Genomic DNA, 27,608 nt, shown 5'->3' with positions numbered 1-27,608 from the left:
CACTGCCAAAGCAAAGAGCCTCCACAGTCTCCTCTAGGATGCCCTCTCTCAGAGGCTTTGAAGCTTCAAACTCAAAGCTGTTTGCCGGGTCAAGTCTCAGCAAGACAGATGTGCTCCATTATTAAACAGCACCAAATACCACCCTACACCAATTACCATGGATGGAACCCAGCTTGCAAGTGTTGAGCGCTTATTAGCCAGTTCCAAATACCAACCACCATGCACCAGTTTTCATCATGGATGGTACCCAGCTTGCACATACTAAGCTTCAAGTATCTTGGAAGCACCATCACCCATGACAGGTCTTTGATGCTTGATTCAGCAAAGCAGTCCAGGCTCTGGGGATGCTTTGTGACAAGAGTGCTTAACCAGGTTAACCCTTGTTGACAAGGCTGAGGGTGTACAATGTGCTGGTCCACCCTTCTCTTCTCTGTTGATGTGAATTATGGACAGTGTACCACAGGCACTTCAAGAAGCTGGAAAACTTCCACATGTGAGCTCTTCACTCCAGGCTGTAAGTCCTGGACCGAGCTGACCCCACCAGCATGAGCTCCATGCTCATCAAGGCCCAACTCTTATGGGTGGGGCATGTCATAGGCTTGCAGGAGCACTGCATGCCCAGACGCCTGCCATGTGGAGATGATGTTGGTGGCAAAAAGCACCAAGGCTCCAAACAAATATTACAAAAAACTGTCAGTCAACCTTCACTTGTGCAAGATCAAACCAAAGAAGCACTGGGATTATGCTGGATGCCGCTCACCCTAAAGTCCATCAAGCTTCTGCCAACTTTGAGGAGGCTCAGCTTCAAAGACTGTATGCTGCAAGAGAACAAGGCAGCAGTGCATCACTGGCATTGATCGCAACAACCCACTTCCAGTACCTCTAGACTTTCTGCTGAGCCACCTCCAAGTTCATTGATATATTGCAGAAATGGAAAAGTCTTCTTTAGAATTAGATGCAAAGGATTACCACCACTACCTTGAAACCACTCTGCTGTCTCAGCTTGGTTAAAAAGTCTGTTAGTATTACTGTTGTTTTGTCTTTGTCATTCTGTTATAATTCATAATCACTAAACAGGTCAGTGATTCAATCATTTTAAGCTAATAAGATGCTATTTAAAAAAAATTAATTGCAATAGAAATTGAAGAATATCCAAATAATCCTGTGTCAGTCTCCTTGTGCTCCTATTGTCCATAATATGCATTCACAGTTGTGCAAAGTATGGAAGTTTTATGGGATGAGAGTTAAATGAAATGGGAACTGGTGTAAGAATAACGGTACTGATCAGCAGGGGAGTAAGCTTGGTATGAATTTCAGCTTTCCTGGGATAGAATGAGTTCATCAAGCATAACACAACTTACACAATACCATTTTTCAGGTTTGAGTTTCATGGCATTGTCAGTAAGAATTAACACATTCATCCATCCATCCAAACATACATTATATATAAATGTGCACCTGACATTTGCCATTCTGTATTTTGTCAACCTGTACATGAAGAGTATCTCTAAATAAGAAATCCATGAACATGGATCCTAGTCCTAGGACACGGTTACAATTGTCAAAAAATTGTATAAATCCCAGGATTAGACTGCATAATATTACATAACTTTTACATGAAAAAACAATGTCAATAAATTTATTATAAGGCTGACCAAATAGTGTGCCCCTGTTTTAGACTGTATATTTTACATGAAAAAAATGATGTCAGTAGTTTGAGTAAAGTTGTAAGGCTGATGCATCAAAAAAGAAAAAGAAACCAAAGATTCTAAAATGTTGAAGAAAAGGAAAAAAAAAAAGTGTTTCCACCCTTTTGTAACCCCCCCCCCCCCCCCACACACACACACCCTCCCCTCTCCATCTTTTGCCCCTCATCTTCTGCTTTTTCCATCCAGCTGCCCTTTCCCCCTCCCCACTCTCTTGATTTATCCTACCCTGTTCCTTGTTGATCCTTCCCCCCATATACTGTCTTTTGTCTGTCACTGTGTGTTGTGACTGTGTTTGGATGGATATATTATGCATGTGTTTCACCCACCTCTGAGTGTGTGTTTATGTAATATATATGACAAAAATCACTCTTAAGTCTAATTAATACCCTCTGGCACAGTACTCCAGCTTTAGGCTGACTGAAGGTCAGTAGACTTTATGTTTGTGTCTTTTGCAGCTTTCTTGTTGCACTGCCAGGGGGTGCCCACCTTTTTGTCAGAAGGCCCACTAGTCAGAAGGCCCATTAGTCAGAAGGCCCATTAGTTAGAAGGCCGACTAGTCAGAAGGCCCATTAGTCAGAAAATCAGTATTTTTTGGTTGTTGTGGAGCATGCCCAAAATGTACCATTTGGTACATTTTGGGGCAGTTGGTACATTTTGGGTATGCTCAGTTGTTGGTTTTTATTGGGGAGTGTCCACTTTCATTTTCACTTTCATCTTACGCATTTTTACTTTCATTTTCCGCACTTTGGGGAAATTGTACTTTCATTTTCGTCTTCTGCATTTGGGGGAAATTCTACTTTCACTTTTGGGAAAATTCTAGTTTCACTTTCATCTCCCACACTTGTGGGAAATTGCACTTTTGTTTTCAATGTCATCTTCCACAATTCATTTTCATTTTTGCTTTCTGTTTATGTGGAAGTTGGAAAGGGCACACAGGCCAACAAATTAGGATACAGCCCCAAAGACTATATAATCCATGTACCGTAAAGTTTGACTATGTGCCATGGCGTCTTTAATTGATGGCAAACGTGGAAAGATATTAGTTCACAGTGGGTTTAGATACCACAAGAACAAAGAAACAGCTAATGCCATCTACTGGCGTTGTTGGCGGAAAGCATGTGGGGCAAGTCTTAAAACAAATCATTTTGATGTCAACGAAGAAACCCCAGTCATACAAGTCCTTCACGAATCTCACCATTTACATGTCGAAGACGAGGACAAAATCCTAAATGACAGGGCAAAGCATCGACTGAAAGAAGCTGTGCGTGAAGATGCAACAAGACCAATTAAACGAGTATTTGAAGCAGTAGCCTGGGGAAGACATCAGCAAGGAGGAGGTGATAGAGAGCCTCTTCCTGAGTTCCATAGTGTGCGCACCCTAATGCAAAGAGCCAGGAGTGCCCTTGTTCCACCGATACCTCAGGTATGTGCTGATGTGAGAATTGAGGGAGAATGGGCCAATACTTGGTTACAGGAGAGATTTCTGTTACACTTGGACAATGACTGGGGTGTTGCCGTATTTGCCACTGACGAGAATATGCAGAGGCTTCAACACTGTCATGATGTGTACATAGACGGTACCTTCCGAACATGTCCATCACCTTACACACAATTTTTCACAATTCATGGAAAGTACAGGGAGAGGGTTCTTCCTTTTGCAACAGCCCTCTTGACAGGGAAAACAATTGGTCATTACCGTCAGGTGTTGCGGGTCCTGAAGAGAGAGATCAGATGTAGTTCTGGTAATAGATGGAGGCCAAACACCGTGATATGTGACTTTGAACAGTCACTCATCAGTGCTGTGGAAACTGAGCTGCCAACAGCCAGGGTTACTTGCTGTTACTTCCACTTCTGCTAGTCCATGTGGAGGCGTTTGAACGAGTTAGGGCTGTCTGTCTGTGGCATACCGGAGACATGCACGTTTTAAGAAATGTATCAGAAGGTTTCTCTCCATGGGATATTTACCAGTGGCTGTTGTGCGACAAAACTTCCAACAGTTCTGTGCCTCTCGTGGCACACAACGTCTCATTCGACGGTATCCAGAATTGAGAGACTTCATCCTGTATCTGCAAAGAAACTACTTTGATGGCAACTTCCCTCCATTGATGTGGAATGTATACAACAGAGACTCTGACACACGCACAAACAACTATGTGGAAGGTGAGTATATTTAACATTCCACCAAATGTAATTAATGTCACCAGTACTTATCATTTTCGCGGAAAACACCTAATGAACGTTAATTGAATATATTTACTTTCTTCTCGATTCGGAATACCAGCAAAATACATCGTTTTGTTAAATCTGTGAACAAATTGTGTGAGCAATTTTTTCTCAGCTGTTTGCGATTTTTCACCAAATTTGGATCATAGATCCGTTTAAACGAGTCAAAGGCTGATACAATCGATTTCACAGCTCGTTTCAAATTTGGACGTTCCGATCTCATTCAACACAGAGCTATATCCTTTTTATTATTTTTAAACACCTGTCTATGATTCAATTTTTAAGTTTATTAACATAACACATGAAATATAAAGAAGAAAAATAATAAGAAAATGAGGGAAGAACTACATCTGAAATTCATTGATGGACATTTGGATCCACCAACTCAGAGCCCTCCGCAACCGAGTCCGAGACCGAGGCTTGGTCTGACAGCTCCGACTGGTAGCTCCGACTGAAATACTGTTACCAAAAGGGGGATTTTAGTACGGGCTTGCCCATCTTGTTTTTATTAGAATGTACTCCGAAATAAATTAAATACCAAAGTTTTAAATCTCCAACAACAAACTGTTTTGTTGTTATACTTATAGCAAATATCATGTAGGGCTGCTTTAGTGTCAAATACTTAGCTTGTGTTACGTTTATCAGTCCAGCCTTGCGTTATTAATTATTTTCATACTTGTCTTTTCTAGCTTTCCATTCGGGATGGAACCAGACTGTGGGTGTTAGACATCCATCGCTGTGGACGTTTCTTCGCCATCAGAAGGACTCACAGGCCAAACTGGAGCTTCAAGCCGATGCTGCAGACAGAGGAGATCCGCGTCCTCCCCGCAAGCGAAAGTGGCGACAACTGGAATAACGGATTCGACTCCTGAAAGGCAGTATGAAGTAGGCAACAGAACCCTGACCGAGTATTGGGAGGCTGTGGCCCACTGCACAACCCATTTTGAGTAATCGTGTCTATCACAAAGTTCTTAGGATCACCACCTGGAAGGCTGTTGGCCATCAGTATGACAAATATGAAATCGTGTTTATTGTTCTCAGGACCAAGTGGCCTACTGAAAGGCCAATGTGCACTGTTGCCAAATTTTCAGTAAGAATGTTTATCCCAAATGACTTGTTTTTTGTGTTCATGCTAGAAAAACATATGTAATTAATTTCAGTTGCTTTGCCATTGAACATTGTGTGCCAATTTACAGTAATTATGTTTGGTCTCACATAACGTTTTTTTTTTTTAATAAAGTAGCTGTTGCTCATGCTTTGTCTGTAGACTTCTGTGCATTTTCTCCGCTGGCAATGTGGAGAACACATGTACATGTGTTATTTATTTTAGCTGGTGTTTTTTTTCTTTAGTCAGAAAATCAGTTAGCATTCAGTTGCATGAATGTTGGGCATAAAAGTGTATGATTCTTTTTTTTCTTTGTGTTCATAGCTAAAAAAGCATATGTAATGAATTTCAGTTGCTTTGCCATTGATCTTTGTGTGTCAATTTACAGTAATTATGTTTGGTCTCACATAACATGGTTTCAAGAAAAAGTAGCTGTTGCTCATGGTTTGTCTGTAGACTTCTGTGCATTTTCTCCGCTGGCAATGTTGAGAACACATGTACATGTGTTATTTATTTTAGCTGGTGTTTTTTTTCTTTACTTTAGTCAGAAAATCAGTTAGCATTCAGTTGCATGAATGTAGGGCTAAAAAGGTATGATTTGTTTTTTTTTCTGTTCATAGCTAAAAAAGCATATGTAATTAATTTCAGTTGCTTTGCCATTGAACATTGTGCGCCAATTTACAGTAATTATGTTTGGTCTCACATAAAACATGTTTCTTTTTAATAAAGTAGCTGTTGCTCATGGTTTGCCTGCAGACTTCTGTGCATTTTCTCTGCTGCAAGTACATGTACATGTGTTATTCATTTGGGCTGGTGTTTTTTTTTGTTTTTTTTTAATATTTTTTTTACTTAAGTCAGAAAATCCGTTGGCATTCAGTTGCATGAATGTAGGGCTTAAAAATGTAGGAAACATGAAAAACGGAAATCAAGTTTGTATGAATATTTGACCAATAACACCGTAGTGCAGTTACTGTAGGTCAGATAGAAATTCTGTGAAATTCAGCGGTAATCCCTACATTCATGGAACTGAATGCAACTGATCTTCTGACTAACGGGCCTTCTGACTAGTGGGCCTTCTGACTAACGGGCCTTCTGATTGGTGGACCTTCTGACTAACAGGCCTTCTGACAATAAGGCGTCCCCGCTACCAGGGACCCTATTTAACCTAAATTTGGTGACAAACTTGAACATTTTACAAATAAACTGAATTGGAATAAGAGCTTAAAACCTAATTTTGGCATTAGAGATTAAGTTGACTCTTGTGAAAATGGTCATGAAGCCTTGAAGACCATCATTAAAAAAAAAAAAAAAAAATTTTAAGGTGACTACTTTGGACTAATATGTCTTGAATATTTCTTTGCACCTTGACATAGAAAAAGACTGGTATTAATAGACAAAGACTGGTATTAATAGACAAAGACTGGTATTAATAGACAAAGACTGGTATTGCATTACAGTGCAAGGTATGTTTTACTACAAATAAATTGAAGCAAAATTATGGGATATGTGCCTGGATATGTCTAGCCACCCTAACAGTGATACCCATTTTCACATCTACATGAAGTTTGTGACTGGCTGTGAGAGAATGGCAATGTGTCGTCAGTGTGTGCATGGTGTTGGTTAGACCCTGTTCCTACTTCCTGACAAAAGAGCGTACATCTTCCTGGTCCCACCACTGACACCCATTGTTCATTCTTGGGTCATTCTTCAGTGCTGGTCACACAGAGGGATCACACATCACAGTGAATAAATGATACAGGAAAATATAATGTTCTGGTGTGATGATTGGTTGTATGCATAGTACATACAATTAGTGAAAGATGTTTGCTCTATGAACAATTATTAAAAAAAAGAAGAAAAGAAGTTTGAGTTAAAACATGGCTAAATAAAAGGCAAAGCGTCACATGAACATGGTGACTGAAAACAGGGAAAATGAACACTGCTGCTGTTGTGCCTCATAATTAAAACACTAAAACTAGTAAAAGTTTCATTTTCAGTAATGTTTACTTTATGGATCTGAACAGACTAATAAAAAGCCAAACCTCACCGTCACATCTGCAAACACAGTCACATTCATTGATTATATCACAATTGAAGCTTATTTTTCTACGTCATTAGTGTCATGTTTTTCACAAGTGTTCAACATGGTTTTACTCAACCATGAAGCCTGAATGGAAGTGGGTGTGTTTGGAAGGGTATTGCTGTCTTACCATTCTTTACGTTTTTAAAGTTAAATGTCAGTCAAAAAGAATGAGCATTTGCTTTATTCCATGTGTCACAAGTCAAACACTAGAGAACATTTTTCTACCCACTGCAGTCAACAGGGCCAACAAAACAGAGTGCTTGGAAGATGCCTTCTTCAATATCCTCCAAATAGATGAATTTGAGACTTGATTTAACTGGATTTTTCAGTCAGTTGCTTCCCTTGAGACTTGTTTACAGCAAAGGGTTGATCAGTGTTGGCAAGGTTCAAGCAGTCACCATGGTCCACAGAGCAAATGCAGAAAATTTCATGACTTTTTAGGCCCATCGAACGTTGGGTTAATTATTTTATCAACTTTGTACCCCTTCTTTCATTAAATTAGCTTAATGATCGATTTAAGCCATATTGTCAGTTCTGTTATGAGTTATGATCATGCTTGTATTATTTGACTCCACTTTAAAAGTTGCTTTGTCGGGACCACTTCATTTTTCATTGAAAAATGCCAGATATTTTGAACATACATATGAAAAACAGCCTGAAAAGAGCACTGGATGAAACGAATAAAGATTTGAACACATACAACTTGTTCATTGTTTAATCTGTCATTCCATTCTGTAAAATGTGTCTCGTCACAAATGCTTCAGATTTATTGTCCAATTTCTTGGAGAATTTCAGTTTGTGTTGAAGGTTGTTATCACAGTGTTTCTTTGATTTCACAAGATTTATTCAGTGATTATGAGACTGACGTGCTACCTACTGCGCTATTGAGGCACTAGATGCATGACACGGCATTATTTTATTTCAACAAAGCTCTGTTTGAATGTTGGGAAAAAGTTTCCTGGAGTTGTAATGCTAGTGATGTGTGCCTCTTTTTAATTTCCATACAACTACAAGTATATGAAAAATGCAAGCATGGAAAAGTGTATTGAAGCTTGTTATTATTTCTTAAGTGTACTAAAATGTTTTGTAAGGAAATTTTAATTGCTACTGTCCGGTTTTTGTGCCCAATATAAAGCACTTTGAGCCACAGTGTCACATGCATTATTGACATATACATCCCCACAATGACCACATTATCCAAACACAACATGGACATTGTAACTTAAATTGTTTTCTTCCAGTTGTGCCTGAAAATGTAAAGAGTTGAGATTGTTGAATGACCAGTTTAAACTGCATTTAACCAGTTTTCCTTTTTGCCTCCACTTGCCACATTGTGTGACCAGCACTGAAGAACGACCCACTTGTCTTTTTACAGGAACAGTAACCCCACAGTTCACACAGCCTATAGTCACAGTGACACCACATTCCAAACAAACAGGTATGGACCCCATTTTACAGTTGTGTGTCTCATTCAGGGCGAGGGATACAATTCACAACTGCATGTTTGTATATATGTGTGTGTGTGGATAAGGGCTCCTTCAGTAAACAGTTAAGTGTCTGACACAAACCTTTGTTATCCCACATTAATTGTGAACAAACATATGGCCCATGCTTACATGACATCATGTTACCATTATGATGTTCTGCAACAGCTGAATTTCTCAGAAACATGGCAGTAATATCCCCCTCAATCCTTTGACTGAAAAAAACTTGTTGCATGTTCTGAATGTTGTAAATGGTTTGCCCTTTTTTGTACAGCTACAAGACAAAATCAAGAAACCAAAGGAATTTAAGCTGGCGCTTAGCTGATGCTGTGGGAGAAGAGGCGAAGAAACTGTCTCCCTCCCTCCCCCACTTTCCAAGATCAAGGAGAAGGGCAGCCTGACCCCAGAAATGACCGATATATATCATGGTGGAACTTTTTTTTTCTGCACACACTTACCTGTTATCAGGAGAAAGAAGAAACAAACCAAAAACCAGTTATTAATGGGTACAGGCCAGCTAAAGGAAGGAGACAGGGTTGGGCAGTTTGTAAGCACACTTCATGAGCTGTCTGCACGTCGCCCGCCATTGACATGATCAGAATGAATCCACTACGGACTGCCTTGTATGTACTGGGACTTGGTGCTGGAGCCTGAACTGACTACGATGGCTCTGACTGTGAACATGCAAAAGGTGAAGTGCCAGATTAGTGTGGTCTTGCCCACAGAACACATGTAGGCATCAACTTGTCTTGTCTTACCCTCACAAGGGTGGTAGAGGAAGAGGAGGTGCCAAACTGGACTACAGGTGTATAGTCTTCTGCTTGGCCAGACCTTCCTGTTTAAAACTGCTGGACCTTGTACACCATCAAGGGCTCTGTCTCTGCTTAGGCTCGTTCCACACCATCCCTGTACACAGAGGCGGGGGAACTGCGTCTTTCCAACCACAGACTGAAACTGTCCCTCAGCTATTATTTTAAACTCTTCTCTGAACTGAAAAACTGTGCCTACGACAGTGTTTTCAACAACCCTTTCAGTAAGAAATTTGACAACAACCCAGAAGTACTACATTCCTCCCCTTGGACTTGTATTCAGCCACATATGGAATATGCTCATTGCTGATCTGGAGGTTGGAGGCATTTCAGATTTTTCTGTGTTCCCCTGACAGCCCACCGTGGACTTTTAAAACACCTTAAGTATATTTCGATCTAGCCTCACAACAAAACGTCTGCACAAGTTCATTGGCCTATAAAATCTATTTTCTGAACTCTGCTACAAATTTCCCATATTTCAGAAAATCTTCACTGATGGTTCGAAGTCGGAGGAGGGCGGCTCTGAGTCTGTGTTGAGTCTTGCCTGTCCAGACCGGCCCTCCACGATACACATTTCGTCTGACAGCTCAGTTTATATTACTGAACTGACTGCAATGGTTCTGGTGTGAAAGATGGTCCTGCAAGCAAAACACAAGCATTTTATGATTTTTTCGGATCCCTTGTCAGCCCTGGAGGTGATCACCTGCAGGAATCTGACACGTCTGAAACTGCTTCAATTTTATGAAATTTTTACACTTGTAACAAGCAAAGGGTCTAATGTTGTTTTGGCCTGGTTCCAGGCCATGTTGGCATTTGAGGTAATGGCGGATCAGCTGGCCAAGTATGCCATCAAAGAAAAATTATTCTACATACCATACACAGACATGAAACAGAAAGTGAACACATAAAGATCTTTGGCAAGAGGAGTGGAACGCCAAGATGGACAACAAGCTGTTTCAAATTCGTCCAGACTTAAAAGAGATGTATCTTCCCACTGGTTGTGAAGAATCGAAAGGAAGAGTCTGTTCTGTGCAGATTGCGCATGGAGCCCACTTTTCTTACTCATTTTTACTTTTTAAGGGGAGGAGGCCCCTTGATGCATTCCCTGTGACAAGCCTGTCACTGTGAAACGCGTGCTCATTGACTGCTAGGATCTGCAAGACGTTAAACACAGATATTACACAGCAGATTCTCTGAGACACAGTATCTGCCTTAAAATATGGTGTCCCACAGGGGTCCGTCCTAGGTCCTGTTCTTTTTGTGCTGTATGCGGCTCCTGTGTCGGATGTCATCAGTCATCATGTGATGTCGCATGAGAGCTTTGTTGATGACACACAACTTTATCAGTCGGCTTCCATAGCTGAATTTGATGCACTGGTGACTCGAACACAGGAGTGCATTGCTGGCCTAAAGGACTGGATGACTCTCAACAAGCTGCAACTAAATGATGATAAGATTGAATTTATGATAACCTGTCCAAAGAAGTTTCGTCAACATCCTTCCTTTCCTGACTCTGTTCTGATCAATAGCACACCTGTTTCACTTTCTCCTTCTGTTCGCAGTCTTGGTGTAATCCTAGACCAGTCTCTTTCCTTCCAACAGCACATTTCGAATATCTGTAAAGTTGCCTATTTGGAACTGCGTAGAATCAGCTCTATCCGCCACGATCTCTCAACCGATGCAACCAAGACACTTGTATGCTCTCTGGTTCTCTCAAGATTGGATTACTGCAACTCTCTTTTGGCCGGCCTTCCCAAATATCTGTTAGACAGACTCCAACAAATTCAGAATAACACTGCCAGACTCATTTGCAGAGCTTCTAAATTTGACCATGTTTCTCCTCTCCTTCAGTCTCTCCCTGATAACCTCCGTCATTCTCATTCCCTCGCATCTTTTAAATCTCGTCTCAAAACTCACCTTTTCCCTCAGCAGTAAGTTAAATTGTGGCAGGTCCACTTCCTTTGCGTTAGCTGTGCTTGACTATGTATGTATACATATGTATGTGTACATAACTACATGCATGTATATGAATGTGTATTGTGTGCGCGTGCGTTTATTTAAGTTTGTGCCTGCCTGTGTGTGCATATGTGTTAGGGTAGCTGTTAGATACACATGTATTGTTAAAATGTATGTACGCAGTGTGTGTGTGTGTGTGTGTGTGTGTGTGTGTGTGTAGTCATATTTTGGTGTGTGTATGTAACATAGATGTGATGTTTTATGTTAACAAAGCATTTTTGTAAAGCACCTAGAGCAGATTTCTGGATAGTGTGCTATATAAGTATCCGTTATTATTATTATTATTATTATTATTAAGACTTTGTTTCGTGATGTCCCTCCTTGGATACTAATGGACTTCTTGAAAGAAGTGGAAAATTTTGATCAGATTTAGATGTTTTTAATGCTGGAAGATTTTTTAACTTTCTGAGTGAAAAGATTGAAGCAGTGATTAGTTTTTATAGTACCTTTTTACTTTTGACATGAAGTAGATGCTAACATGGTGATAGCTTTGAGGTGGCCTTAACTCACTCGGGACGACAAGTTTTCTCCCTTGCTTTTCCCCACAGACGGCCCATTTGTAAGGGTTTGGGAAAAAAAATTACAAAAAATACAAAATACTGTGTAAGAAAATGAAACTTTCAGAACTGGTTTATTATGTGTTGAGCTATTACATATAAAAATAATCAAATTTCTCATCTTATTTTTACAATTTCGCCACATGTAGAAAATACTGCCAATTTTTCACCCCGAATCACCATACCCATGCTCGCTTTCTGCATTAAATTCACTTTCTTCTTCGTCATCATCCACCTCTTCAGTGTCCGACCCTTCAGTTTGTAGCATTTCAAGTACTTTGGCAACCCTAAAATGTTGCCGTCACTGCCTTGCTCGCTTCACAACATTCTGGGAAGAGCTCGCTTTGCTAACAGGCTGGCACGCGAGCAGACGACCGGTCAGTGACTTTGTCAACGTGTGTGCGAGACGGGCCACACATCCCAGGCTGACCAATCATACTGTTCGATTGTGGAGTGACCCAGAATAGTGCACTCTGCTTGGCTAATCACAAAATCACGTGTACAGTGCATGATGGAATTTTACTTTCGGAGAATGCTATTCCATTCCTTCGTCCGAATCCGAATACGTTTTGTGTAGGAATGCGTGAGCATTCCTTCGTCCGGAGAGAGTTAATAGTCGGCGAGGCTCTAAGCATCTTAATTTGATTTAATTTGCCTTTGTAAAAAGTTAATTGTCTGACACAAACCCTTGTTATCCCACATCACTTGTGAACAAATATCATGGCCCATGCTGACATGACATGATGTTACCATAATGAAGTTCTGCAACAGCTAAATTGGTGAGAGACATGGCGGTAATATCACAGTAAGCTCCTGTTAGTTGGTTCTTCTTCTTTCACCACTAAGTTACCGGTACTGTGTAAGTAACACTCTTCAGCACCATATATTTCAGACGTGATGCTTTCAGTCACATGAAACATCACATGTCAGAACAATAAAGTGGACTTGGCACTTCAAACTCAGTCAGATGGGCGCAAAAGCCCAGTGATTAAAGCATTGGACTTTCAATCTGAGGGTCCCGGGTTCGAATCTCAGTAGCAGCACCTGGTGGGTAAAGGGTGGAGATTTTTCCGATCTCCCAGGTCACTGCTTGTGTCTGAACCCCGTTTGTATGTATATGCAAACAGAAGATCAAATAGTCACGTTAAAGATCCTGTAATACATGTCATTGTCGGTGGGTTATGGAAACAAGAATATACCCAGCATGCACACATTTGAAAATGGAGTATGGCTGCCTACATGGCGAGGGGAGGGTGGGGGTGGGGGTAAAAACGGTCATACATGTAAAACCCCGCTCATGTACAGTGTATGAGTGAACGTGGGAGTTGCAGCCCAGGAACGAAGAAGAAGAAGAACTCAGTCAAGGGGGAAGGTTAGTCAGTTTCCTTTAGCTCGGGGAAACTTGGCTGCAGTAGTCAAACTTTATTATAATGTGAAAAATGGTCTGTTAACATGACCCCATGATATTGACTCAAATTGCCTATGGCGGTGAACTGTCTAGTTGACTAAAGTTGCCGATGGTGACGAAAGAGCTTTTCAGGTAGGCAGCCTTTTGTGGGTATGACTGTGCAAAGTGCTTAAGTTTGGTCTCTGACCAATTATAGACACAGAAAAAGTATCAATAATGAAAATATTAGATCCTTTGCAAACTTTATTGCTGTTGGTGTCATTTGAGGCTGGCTGCGCTTGCTCAGTAATTGTTCCTCTCAGTCTCTCTCACACACTTTTTTTTATTAGATGGCACGAGACTTGTCAGGTGTATTACTGTGAGAAGTACGAGTGCATATAGTATGTGTGTATACATGTATGTGTGTGTTTGTAGGGTGATGGGACCTGGGTATGTATGTGTGTGGGTAGAGGGCATCTATGAGACTTCAGATTGGTGCATATATACATAATGAGTGTGTGTGTGTGTGTGTGTGTGTGTGTGTGTGTGTGTGTGTGGTGTGTGTGTGTGTAGAAATTCACATATAGTTGCTGCTGCTTTCAAATATGACATCTTGACCTGTAAATTCTGTCTTACCTCAGTGAGGTGATGGCCTTTCATTGATGAGTGTACTCAGCAGCAGCAGTCACTGGTTTTTGACTCACTTGTGTAAACAAAGTGAGTCTATGTTTTAACTCGGTGTTCGGGTGTGTGTGTGTGTGTGTGTGTGTGTGTGTGTGTGTCTGTGTGTCCATGGTAAACTTTAACATTGACATTTTCTCTGCAAACACTTTGTCAGTTGACACCAAATTAGGCATAAAAATAGGAAAAATTCAGTTCTTTCCAGTCATCTTGTTTAAAACAATATTGCACATCTGGGATGGGCACAAAAAAATAAAAAAAAGAAGCCACATTATATGCAAACTGCATTTACTGTTATATTTTTTGTATTCTCTAAACTTGGCACTTTGATCTGATATTCTAACACAACAACAAGAGCAGTCATTATTATCATTTTTTGTTCCAACAGGAACTTGTTTTGCTAAGCATGGAATTTTTATTTATTTTGCAAACGTTTTGGTGCAGATAGTAAAAAAGGGAAATTACTCTGTAATTAATGCTAGGGGACTTAATTTATCACAAGTGAGTCTTGAAGGCCTTGCCTCTCTTGTTTACTGTTGTTTTTGTGTGCGCTGTTTTTGTTCCCAAGGTGTCAGTGGTCATGTGATTGTGTTTGTATCTTTCAGCTGTTCCAGAAGAGAATGGAGGAGTTGGTGGTGGCTGTGGTGGTGGTTGTATCGGGGGCATCATTGGAGCTTTGGTGGGTGTGTTGGTGACAGGCATCATCGCATTCGTCGTCGGTCAGTACCACATGGATCTTCAGTACTTTTCTCTGCTTTTGTAGTGTTGTGAAACCTGGCTGGATGGTTTAAATGTGGAAATGTGTGTGTGTGTGTGTGTGTGTGTGGTGTGGTGTGGTGTGGTGTGGTGTGGTGTGTGTTTGTGTGTGTGTTTGTGAGTGTGTGTGTGGTGTGGTGTGGTGTCGTGTGGTATGTGTTTGTGTGTGTGTGGGGGGGTTGTGCTGTGGTGTGTGGTTATATATGGATGTGTGTGTGTGAGAGAGAGAGAGAGAGTGGGGGTGGGGATGGGGGGTTCCTAATGTTTCCAAAGTTCAGTAAATACCATTTGCTGCATATGTTTTTGTAATTTTAAGTATATAATTGTATGCCTGTATCCTATGATATTTTATTGATTTCAGTAGGCATGTATTGGAATACATTCCTATGTGGATACACAAATTGTTGGCATGGCTTTGCTTTCAGCTAAAATTCATAAATTCAGTGAAAGAAATTGTTTTAAATCAGTATTATTTTTTTAATTTATCCTTTTTTTTTTTCTTTTTCAGTGAGACGACGCAGAGGGTAAGTTATTTCTTAACATTTTTTCCAATGATTGTGTGCTTGGATGAATGAGTGTGACATGTTCTTTGCCTTTAAAAAATTTTTTTTTTTTTATAACTGTGATTGTGTATATTACATATTATTACATGTTTATAATTTTTTATTTTGTACTTTGTGGCTCCGTATAGTGTGTTTGTATGTATTTGGTGTGTATTTGTAATTGTATTTACTCCCATAGGAGTTACACTTGTTTTTGGTGCAAAACGCAGGCCTCTGATCCATGGAGGAGAGTAGTGGGAACTGCAGCTCTGCACACAAGGGTTTTTGTTGACAAGCGCAGTTAGTGGTGGTTCCATTGCAACTCCTAGATTGCTTTCACCAACGATGCCTTTGTAGCATCGTGGGCGTGGAGTGACAAGACTTAAGTTACAAGCATCAAAGTCTGAGAGCAAGCCTACATCACCAGCATTGAAGCTATGCTACTCACCAGACATCTTTGACTGGCTTAGAGGACACACGATTGTCTCAAAGCTGTTTTCTTTGGTGAGCTTTGCCAGGGCTAACGTCAAAGATGAGCCCCACAAAGACACTCTAAAGACCAGCTGAAGCGATGGCTCAGTGCAGCCAGCATTTTAGAAAAGGACTGGGAAAACATTGCCAGAGACAGAGACAGCTGGAGATCAACTGCCAAGCAAGGCGCTGAGACCTTTGAAGCTGCAAGTGGGCTAGATGTGGAGGTAAAGTACAGATGGAAGAAAGCATTGGCTGCTCCCAGCCTTCCTTCCCACAGATTTCCTTGCTCCCTGTGTGCCAGGGTGTGTCGCTGCAAAAATCGGCCTGTACAGCCACCAGAGGACTTGTTGTCAAAGACCTTCTTCTCAATGGTCCTCTGATCTAAAGAACCTGCCATCATCATCATTTAAGCCCTTGTCTGTCTGTCTGGGGAGAGGGGGAACTGCTGTATTCACCTGAAGACGTTAGAGAACAAAGTTGCTGTGTGCTGATAACTACCCTGTACGTCAGGTGTGGCACAGTAGTTATGCAGACTGTGTCTTGGTGTCGGCTCCTTTGTCGGTGTTGAAAAGAGCAGGAAAAAAGCTTGCAGTGGGTGTCGCTGTGTTGAGATCTGATCACAGAGTGGACGGTGTCACCTTTGGTTTGCTGCTGTTGCACATTATATATGGTTCAGATCTGTCGTAATGCTGTTGTGAACAGTGTCAGGGTCAACCTCTGAACCAGGAAGTTTGACAGATGTGGCGGTGAAAAAAGAAGGAAAACTTCACATGTATCATTAAAAACAGCAGGCATCACTGCCTAAAGTCTCTCTGTGGTTGATGTCAGCCTGGCTGCAGGTTTCCCTGTCGACGATCACAAAACAGATTCAAGAAAGCGGAGATCAGCAGAGGAGAAAAGAGAGGAAGAAAGGGAAGAAAGTCCCAATAATAGTGTCAGGGCCTTGAAATCAACTTCAGATGAGGTGACATTTCAAACATGGCTGTGGCAGCAGCGGTGACTGACCCATCAATGTTCGACTTCTTCTCCTTGTTTGCTAGTGATTCCAGATTGCTGGAATTTCTGGCTTCTTGGTGGATGAAAGTGCGTTTATGGAGTGTGTGTGTGTGTGTGTGTGTGTGTGTGTGTGTATTCAGTATGTTTGTGAGCAGTTTCTCAGGCTTACCCAAGATCAAAAGTTTGCTTTGTTTCTTTGAATTTTTTTCTTTTTTTCTTTTTATAATCATTTTATCGCATAATATATTGTATAAGATAACTTGAACTACCAGTATGATGCTAAAACATTGGGCCTTTACAATGCTGCAGTACAGTTTGAGAGTTCACTCATTCGCTGAGAAAAAGCACAAATGCCAAATTATTTATTCAATCATTCTGTGACAAGACAAACAGAAATCAATGGGAAGAAAATCCACAGTTAGATGTATTTGTTGTCAGTTGAAGCATTGAAGCTGATGCAAATGAAAGAAGCAAGAGTAAAAAAACAAACAACAGAAAGCGTATTATTATATGTGCTGTTTGATCAAGTTGCTGGGGGCAGTTAGACTGGGTAACAGAAGTGAAGCCATGATCACAAACTGGGGCTGGGGTCTGCATGAATCGGTCAGGCTGTTGGAGACCAGGTGAGGGAGGGGTTGGGTGGGTTCTTTGTGCACTTTAGATGACTGGAATGGAATGCGTATTTGATATGTGTATTGTACTCTTTTAGTAAGCCTGTTCATTAAAAAAAAAAAAAAAAAAAAAAAAAAAATTTACAGAGGTGAGCAGAAAATAAAGATGTGGAGTTTGTGTTATTTATAATGTAACAAGCAGCATAGTGGCTCACTAGCTGTGAACATCGGTGTCCAACCATGTGAAGGTGCATGTGAAAGTGAAGTGAATTTCTTCATGATCTGATGCCCTGGTCTGGGTGTTGTTGTGCAGGTGATTTAACCTCACTGAAATACTGTAAGCATCAGTTGAAATCCAGGCTTGTTCCTTGACATCCATGCATGAAGATATTATCAGACAGTTTGTCGTTCATTTGATTCAAATGCATTTTGAAACCCACCCTCAGTGCTGCATGTAATTGTAATTTTTTTTTTTTTTTTTAACTTATTTGTGCCCTCCTTCCCATTAGATTATGATATATGTTTGTTTTAGATATAAAATTTTCGAATGTCTCTAAGCTGCTTCTTCTTCTTTTTCTTCTTCTTCTGCGTTCGTGGGCTGCAACTCCCACGTTCACTCGTATGCACACGAGTGGGCTTTTACGTGTATGACCGTTTTTACCCTGCCATGTAGGCAGCCATACTCCGTTTTTGGGGGTGTGCATGCTGGGTATGTTCTTGTTTCCATAACCCACCGAACGCTGACATGGATTACGGGATCTTTAATGTGCGTATTTGATCTTCTGCTTGCATATACACACGAAGGGGGTTCAGGCACTAGCAGGTCTGCACATATGTTGACCTGGGAGATTGTAAAAATCTCCACCCTTCACCCACCAGGCGCCATCACCGTGATTCGAACCTGGGACCCTCAGATTGACAGTCCAACGCTTTAACCACTTGGCTATTGCGTCCGTCAAAGCTGCTTCTAATTTCTTGAAACTTCCATTGCGTCTTGCCATCCAGGCATGACAGTATTGTAATAAGAGTTTGCTGTGTGTAAGACCCATTCTGTGAACTGTGTACATGTCTTTTTTTCTTTTTCCCCAGACTGCATGGTCAACATTTGTTCTACTTTCTATGTTCCCATCACTCCTTGATGAGGAGCCACAGTCTCTTCATGAAAAAAATTATTCTGTTGTTGATGTGTTTGTGTGAACTGAACAGGGCAATATGTATATTGCATACACATTTACGTTTGTGCTAATATTGTGTGTGTGTGTGTATGTGTGTGTGTGTGTGTGTGTGTGCAAACAACCCAGCAAGCTTTCACCACTCATCTCTCTGTCAGTCACTGCTTCCTACTTCCTGGTGTTAAATGAGCGATGAACTCTGCACACAGAAAATAAGTGAGTCAGTTCCTGTTGTCAGTTCCTGCTGACATGTGACAAGTGTTTAAGTTTAGAATGCTCTCTGCCCCCCTTGACACATCAAATGTGAACCACAGCGAGGCGAAGCCTTGAGGACTCAAGCGTGACCCCTCTTGAGCAGCAACTAAACCGAAAATGTGGAGTGGCGTGGGTGAGGGTGGTTAAAAGTGCTTGCAGTGTCTGTCCAAATCGTATCACCGTCAGAAACAGTGCACAGCTGCTGTTTGATCTGGAGGTGTAAGTGAAGAAGCCGCAGTGTGTGGTAGATGTACAAACGGTTTGAAAAAAATCAGCTGGGTTATAAACTGAAACATTTCTCACTTCATGCATTTGGCCCCCCACCCCCTGGCCCTCTCCTGCCACCCCCCTCCCAAAAAACCCCCCAGAAAACCCAAACAAACCCAAAACAAAACAAAAACAAAAAAACCCTTACTCCCTGCTAGGACTGCAGGCGTCATCCTCATTCTTTTTTTTTTCTTCTCCTTTTTCCCCCAGTCATTTAACCACTTTAATGTCTGAAATGCATAATCTGCTGGACTTTATTTTTCAAGCTCATCATAAGAGGAATGAAAATTAATGCCTGTTTGAAAGGAATAATGATTTTGTAAGTAAACATCATTCCCTCATAAAAGAAATTTGCCTTTTAGCCCCCGCCAAAAGAATCACTTGCATGATCCATGGTGGGGAAGGGGTTGGGGGAGGGGGTGTAAATTTATGTGTCAGAGGGTTTCAGTTTCAGTTTCACTTTCTCAAGGGGGCGTCACTGCGTTCGGACAAATCCATACACGCTACACCACATCTGTTGAGCAGATGCCTGACCAGCAGCATAACCCAACGCGCTTAGTCAGGCCTTGAGTGCATGCTTACATATTTGTGTACCTATGAAAGTGGATTTCATTTTACGTAATTTCGCCAGAGGACAACACTCTCGTTGCCATGGGTTCTTTTTCAGTGCGCCAAGTGCGTGCTGCACACGGGACCTCGGTTTATCGTCTCATCCGAAAGACTAGACGCTCAGTTTGATTTTCCAGTCAAACGTAGGAGAAAGGGCGAGAGCGGGATTCGAACCCACACCCTCACGGACTCTTTGTATTGGCAGCTGAGCGTCTTAACCATTCTGCCACCTTCCTTGTCAGAGGGAGATAATGTTACTGAAACAAAGTTCAAGAAATGCGTTGTTGATAGTGAAAAAGTCTGAAATTCACATCAAACTTCATTTGTTGTAAATGTTGTTATCCAAAATGGGGGATTGGTGGGGGTGGGTATAATGGGGATAGTGAGAGCGGGGAGGGGAAAGTGAAATGTGGAATCAGTTACTGAATGGAAAGCATTAACACGATCGTGAATACATCGCACTTCGCTTTGGGTTCCACTGAAGGAAGGATTCTGTCTCAGTGAAGATGGCTCAGTGTCTGCCATGAAGGCCAAACGAATCTGGGATCTTTGTGAACACATATCAGTGTCACTGTGAGTGGTGTTGTCAGGAGAAATAGTTTTAAATATGACTGCATTGCATGTCCATGATTATTTTGAATGCATGTGGTGGTTGTACTGCTATCCGTTTTTTTGTGTGTTCAGCCTGTGTCACTTGACAAGAGATTGTGCATGCATGAGTATGCGTTGCATGCGCACTCTCACGTGTGTGTGTATGTGATATGTGGGAATGTAATGATCTTGATAATGTTTGGCTGTTGCTTTCTGCCCTGGCAAATCAAGTAGAAATGACATGGTGTTTTGTCGTTTCTGCCACACACTTTTTCCCTGTGGATTTTTTTTTTCTCCATTTCCATTAGATTTTTATGCATAGGTGTTTGTTGTTGGTATTTGTTTCTGTGTGTGTGTATGCATGTGCATGTGCATGTGTGTGTGTGAAAGATTGTCAACAAAACAAAAGCTGAAAAGATTGGAGAGTTCTACGGTCACTCATTATTTAAGATAAATGTTTAGATTTTGCGGTGTCTGTGTTGCCAGATTTAAACTGGTATTGTGCAGGGCATTTGGATTTAGCAAATGGCAGTTCTGCTTTGGATGTCTTTGTTAGCATTTTGCATTTCATTGTATTGTTGTTTTTTGTTTGTTTATTTTTTGTTTTGTTTTTTCCAAAGTTCCATTTTTCATCAGAACCAGCATTGCAAGTATTGATGTCAGGGCCGTGACCCTTCTTGCCTACTGTAAGAGAGACCATGGTGGTGGTTTTCTTGCTTCCTGTTGTTTATATGATTACATTTTACCCAGCCATTTACAGAGACTTTTTTTTTTTTTTTACTACTCAGACTGAAAACCATTGTTGATGACAGTTCACAGATGTGACTTCAGTCAAAACGTGTTACTAAAGGGCGTATTGGCGATTACTTGTTGATACTGTTTGATCACCATTAGTGCTGTATTGTCTGCTGGGTCGCTCTTTGTTCTGATGCTCGCTCTTTGTTTTGCCAGCGTTAACTATGGTGGTGCAATCAAGAATCGCTTACCTGAAGATCCAGTCATCAGCTTCATCTACATGTGATGTGCGGCTTCTGTTCAGACGTCTGTGTGTGTGTCCGTGTGTGTGTGTGTGTGTGTGTGTGTGTGAGAGAGAGAGAGAGAGAGAGAGAGAACAAGAACTTTAATCTCCAGGCCTCCGGCCCCTAGAAAGAGGTCAAAAGTACACAATATGGTGATCACGCAGCGACAACAAAATGTAAAATACATACTAACTTAAACCGGTAGAACAAAAAGCTTCTTGTGCATAGTAAATTAATTCTAACGTTCATCATTATTGTCACAGAATTCCTCTCATATCTTCAGGGCATTAAATATATAAACGCAGAGTTTATGAATACTGTAAACAGAACCACTCTTAAGTAAGTGAACATACGATGGACCTTCAGAGTTCAGATGTTTTTGCCGCAGGTTATTGTAAAGGACACAATTGTTTATAAAACGGTTTTCATCTTCAACCACATTGCAACATTTACATGCGTAATTTGAATTACATTTGAATGTTCTCCTAAAAAATGATCTATTTATTGGAAGCAAACCAAGCCGTAATTTTACCAAACAATCCCCAAAACACTTTTTATCCACAAAGTCAAAATATTGCTCACACTGAAAACCAGTTTTAAACAGTCTGTAGTTATGATATATATCTTTAGACATTACTGACTCCTCTTGCATAAATATATCTTTCATTCTTTGCTTAAATAATGACAAAAACGTTTGCTTACAACCAACACCTTGTTGCAACCAGACATATCCAAACCCAAGTCTAAATAAAGTATTTTTTTTTTTTACTAAAGACACCCAACATTTTTTCCCCCTTTCGTCCAGGTTAAACATAAAAAAATATGCCTGTCTGGGTAACTGGTGCACATACATATTCAGCAACCTTAACCAGTACTTGATATGCCTTATAGCACTATTTATATACAGTAGATAACATCCTAGTTCGCCGTATGCAAACTTGTTTTGTACTCTAAGGAGAGAGAGAGAGAGAGAACAAGAACAAGAACAAGAACAAAACTTTAATCTCCAGGCCTCCGGCCCCTAGAAAGAGGTAAAAAGTACACAATATGGTGATCACTCAGCCACAACAAAATGTAAAATACGTACTAACTTAACCTGTAGAACAAAAGTGCTTCTCATGCATAGTAAATTAATTCTAACTTTCATCATTGTTGTCACAGAATTCCTGTCGTATCTTCAGGGCATTAAATATATAAATGCATAGTTTACGAATATTGTAAACAGAACCATTCTTCATCAAGTGAACATACGATTGACCTTCAGAGTTCAGATGTTTTTGCCGCAGATCATTGTAAAGGACACAATTGTTTATAAAATGGTTTTCATCTTCGATTACATTACAACGTTTACATGCGTAATTTGAATTACATTTGAATGTTCTTCTAAAAAATGATCCATTTATTGGGAGCAAACCAAGCCGTAATTTTACTAAACAGTCCCTAAAACACTTTTTATCCACATATTCAAAATATTGCTCACACTGAAAACCAGTTTTAAACAGCCTGTAGTTATGATATATATCTTTAGACATTACTGACTCGTCCCACTCCTGCATAAATATATCTTTCATTCTTTGCTTAAATAATGACAAAAATGTTTGCTCACAACCAACGCCTTGTTGCAACCAGACATATCCAAACCCAAGTCTAAATAAAGTATTCTTTACTAAAGACACCCAGCATTTTTTTCCCCTTTCGTCTAAGTTAAACAACATCAAATATGCCTGTCTGGGTAATCGGTGCACATTCATATTCAGCAACCTTAACCAGTACTTGATACACCTTGTTGCACTATTTATATATAGTGGATAACGTCCTAATTCGCCGTATGCAAACTTGTTTGGTACTCTAAGTGTTGTGTTCAAAAAACGTTTACATGCAAAGGAATGAACTTTCTCAATATTATCAAGTCTATTAAGACCCCACATCTCAGAAGCGTACAAAAGAATGGGTTGTACCTGAGCATCGAATATTTTGAAAAAACATCCTTTGGAAATATCATTCAGCTTCGTTATATATTTTATACAGTCAATGCATGCATGTTTGCCTTTTGCTACTAAAACCCCTGCTCCTTTGTTTATACTCATTTTTGTTGTAAAAACAAACCCTAGATAATTATATTCATTCACTACTTCTAGAGCATTTCCATCGAGATTCCACTTTTCATATCTTCCCCAAAAGCCACCTTTTCGAAAAACCATCACTTTAGTCTTGTCAGTATTTACATTCAAGAAGAGTGTTTTACATGCATTATTCAGAATATTAATTTGATTTTGCAGACCAGTGGCAGTGTTAGATAGCAGTACAATATCATCTGCGAACAGAAGAATGAACAACTCTAATAAATTAGGCAAAAACTGAATTCCATGAATACCACTGATTTCAACTGCTGAGAGAGAGAGAGAGAGAGAGAGAGAGAGAGATAGAGAGTGTGTGTGTGTGTGCATATGTGTGTGTGTGTGTGTGTGTGTGTGTGTGTGTGTGTGTTTTATCTTCAGTTTAACGTCTATTCACTATAAGTGTTTTTAGACGGAAAGGAGTAAAGAAGTGGATAAAGGAAAGGGAATGCATGTGAATATTAGTGTAAAAAAGTATTTTTTAGAGGAAAAGTATATTATAAGAAAAAGGTCTAAAGAGATTGTGGTGTGTATTGAATGAGGTGTCAGGGGAAGGAGAATATGTATATGCATATCAACAAGTATTAACCTACAACAATGTAAATATAAATAGCAACATTAATTATAACACATCAAAGGAGGATACCAACTGGACTGGAGTTTAAAATTTCCGAAAGCATTCTAAGCAATGAATAATCATTCAAAATCTTTTCAGTGGCTAATGAAATATTGGAAGAAAAGTCATCAGCTACATCTTTAGGAATTAAATGTCTTATGCTCAGACAATGAATGAGTAGATGACTTACAGTTATTTGCTTACCACATATACATTTTTTATTTTTAGAAAATTTTGTACGAAAGGCATTTAAACGAATTCTATACATTAGACTTGTAATTTGTCTTGAATGTGCTGCTGGTGTCAAATTTAGAAAATGTTTGGGATTAGCTGCATTCTTTGTGTTTACACAACACTGGTAATATTGATTATTTGAATCTATAAGTAATTTCTTAAATCGATTTCTAGATACATTTTCTATACAACTAATGTATTCATGTAGATCTAACTGGATGTCAAGTTGTATTGCGCCTTCGAAATTACGTGCTGCTCTTCTAGCTGCTTGGTCTACCCACTCATTTGAAGATATTCCACAGTGCGAAGATACCCAATAGAAAGTTATTTTAATGCCCTTTTTTGTCAGTTGGTGAATAATATGTTTTATTTCCATTGTCATCTCAATTCGCTTCTTTGAATTTGGAGATTCTATAGCTTGTAATACTGACTTCGAGTCTACACATAATAGAATTTCACTGACAGTTTTCGGAATGTCTGAAATATAATTTAAGGCCATAAGTATGGCTATAAGTTCAGCTGTGAAAATGGAATATTGTCTACCAATATAGTATAATTTTTCTATTCTAAATGAAGGAATTACAAAAGCCGCTCCTGAATTACCATCTTCTAGAACAGATCCGTCTGTGTATATTTTTAGATAATTAGAATATTGATTTTCTATATGGGAGAGCACTTCAGGTTTTAACAAAAATGGTGACTGGTTCATGGATAAATCTGTATAATCCATGTCAAAGGTAGCTTTACACTGCTCCCATTCAGGGACTGGTGAAAAAGTAGGTATTTTTGCAATTTGCTTGTCTTTTGATTCCGTAGCACTAATGATATCTGATGCAAATGTATTAACTCTCTCCATACGAACGGCGAAAGAGACGACGTTAACAGCGTTTCACCACAGTTACAACCATCAAAATATTGCAAGCGGAAGGCTCTTACACTGAAGAGGTGAATGTTGACAAAGAATACCACAATTCTGACGACGGAAGCTAAAGGTTGGGTCATAGAGACACCCACTGGACATCCGAGGGGTCTGTGTAGACAAAATCTTTTTGTGAACTTAAATTAGCTTCTTCTTTTGAAAAGGTTTCATATGCGAAAGATTTGATAACGAATTTCGCGGCTGAAGCTTTCCTTTGTTCATCAAGAGATAAAACACCTGCTTCTCTGTAGGTCCCTAAATTTGATGTAAGAATGGGCACACCTAGAGCAAGTTTATAAGCCTTACAATCGATGCTTTGCAGCTTCTTTAACAAATGCAGTGGAGCACTGAAAAATACCTCTTGAGCGTATGTCAAGCGTGAACGTACGAGAGAGGTTGCGAGAGATATCAACGCTTGCCCCCAGTGCTGTTTACAAATTATTTTAAGGAAATTTAGACCTTGCTTTGTTTAGTATATAGTCAGTATGATAATTCCACGAAAGCTTTGAAGAAAGATAGACTCCCAAAAATTTAACATATTGTGTATATCTGATGATAGAACCATTTATTGTAAACACGGGGAGTTTTTCTGGGTCTGATCCTGTATTAAATAGCATCATATTTGTTTTTTCTAAGGACAATGATAAGCCATTTTCTGTCATAAAGTTGCTGATTTTATCAAGTTCCCGCTGGTATATTTTCTTTATGTAATTCATTGTCCTAGTAGGCGTTTTACTTTTCATTGTCACCTTCATCCATAAACAAATGTCATCAGCAAATTGAACCAAGACTGTATCTTTAGCTAGCTTGTTAGGTAGATCTGCTAATAATATATTGAATAAAATCGGCGAAATTACTGATCCTTGTGGTAACCCCATATGTAATTGTCTGGGGTTTGAGTAGGTATTTCCTATTCTTACTTGTATAAATCTATCTGATAAGAAACTTCTAATATAATCATACATGTTGCCTGTGATACCGATATTTTTCAGTTTATATAATAGTCGAGCGTGCCACACTTGGTCGTATGCTTTTTTCACATAAAAAAAGTCGCTAGTACGTTTTTTCGCCTTGCAAACTGTTGCTTTACCTGTGTAGTCAGTTTGACTAGATGTTCTGTGGAGTATCTACCTTTTCTAAAGCCAGCTTGGTTTATAGGAATTACACTATGCTTCTCACAATAATGAACAAGTCTTTTTAGAACAATTTTTTCCATTAGTTTGCATATATGCGATGTTAAGGCAATTGGTCGATAACTGTTTTTATCTGTTCTGCGTTTGCCCTGTTTGTGTATTGGGACAACAATTGATTGTTTCCATACAAGAGGAATGTCACCATCAGACCAACATTTCTTTAAAATTAAGTGTAAGAAGTCAGTCAAATTTCCAGGCAAATGTCTCAAAATTTCGTTTGAAATTCCGTCTAAACCAACTTCTGTTTTTTTGCTGCCGAGATCTGAGAGACATTCCTTTATTTCATCTGGTGTTATTTCACTATTTATATATAGGTGATTTACGCTCTCTGAATCTTGGTATATTTCATTTTTCTCTTGGCTTTCTCTGAACTTTCTATTTTCTTCTGACAAACCAGTGTTTCTACTATGATTACCAAACATGTCAGCAAAAACCTCTGCCTTTTCAATATTTGAAGGTAGATCTGTATGGTCCAATTTAATTGGGCGTTGTGGTAAATATATTCCATTTTTCATTGTTTTTAGTTTTTCCCATACCTTTTGCATATCTTTGTGATTGAAAACTTCATTTGTGCAGAAGGACGACCAGTACTGCCTTTTCGCTTGTGCGTTAACACTATTTGCTTTATTTTTAGCCTTTTTCATCTCTAAATGATTTGGGAGGGATTGTACTTTTAAGTATATTTTGAATTTTGTCTTCTTTTCTTTCTTTGCTGCTTCACAAGCCTCATTCCACCAGATATTACCAGAGTGCTTATGATCTTTAACCGATTTGTACTTAGGTATAGATTCATTTGCAGCAGTGATGACTACATTTGTGTGTGTGTGTGTGTGTGTGTGTGTGTGTGTGTGTGTTGTTCGTTCGTTCTTTACTTTAACGTCTTTTCACTATTAGACGAGGGGAGGAGGGGGAGGGGGGGGGAATTACTGTGTACGCATACGAGTAAGTGAAAGTGTGTGTGTGTGTGTGTGTGTGTGTGTGTGTGTGTGTGTGTGTGAAAATTACTGATTTAAGTTTTGTTTAAAAAATAAACAAAAAAACATAACAATATAACATATTTCTAATGAAAAACTAACAACTTTAACAGCGAACCAACTGGACTGTTTAACAAGGAGTTGAAAAAGTCATACAATAGCAATGGACTGCTGAAGATCGTCAACACTGAAGATGATTTCAGTCCAGG

The 27,608-nt window shown here is 39.7% G+C and overlaps 1 protein-coding gene across 5 annotated transcripts in view; it reads left to right on the top strand.

The window, feature by feature from the left end:
- LOC143301466 (uncharacterized) overlaps positions 1-27,608 on the top strand; it is a 48,950-nt gene that overhangs the window by 8,464 nt on the left and 12,878 nt on the right. The window contains exons 3-6 of one of the 5 annotated variants that reach the window (XM_076615775.1): positions 8,496-8,558; positions 14,660-14,773; positions 15,319-15,334; positions 17,747-17,770. In XM_076615775.1, the coding sequence (XP_076471890.1) occupies positions 8,496-8,558; positions 14,660-14,773; positions 15,319-15,334; positions 17,747-17,750 (197 nt within the window). In that variant the 3' untranslated portion in view covers positions 17,751-17,770. Of the gene's footprint in view, positions 1-4,621; positions 7,809-8,495; positions 8,559-14,659; positions 14,774-15,318; positions 15,335-17,745; positions 17,771-27,608 lie in introns of those variants that run through there. The other 4 variants (XM_076615773.1, XM_076615776.1, XM_076615777.1 and 1 more) reach the window with 4 other exon arrangements.

This window comes from Babylonia areolata, chromosome 27 (genome assembly GCF_041734735.1).
Source record: "Babylonia areolata isolate BAREFJ2019XMU chromosome 27, ASM4173473v1, whole genome shotgun sequence".
NCBI lineage: Eukaryota > Metazoa > Mollusca > Gastropoda > Neogastropoda > Buccinidae > Babylonia > Babylonia areolata.
Note: the sequence above shows the minus strand (reverse complement) of the source record. Positions and strands in the feature narration are given on the sequence as shown.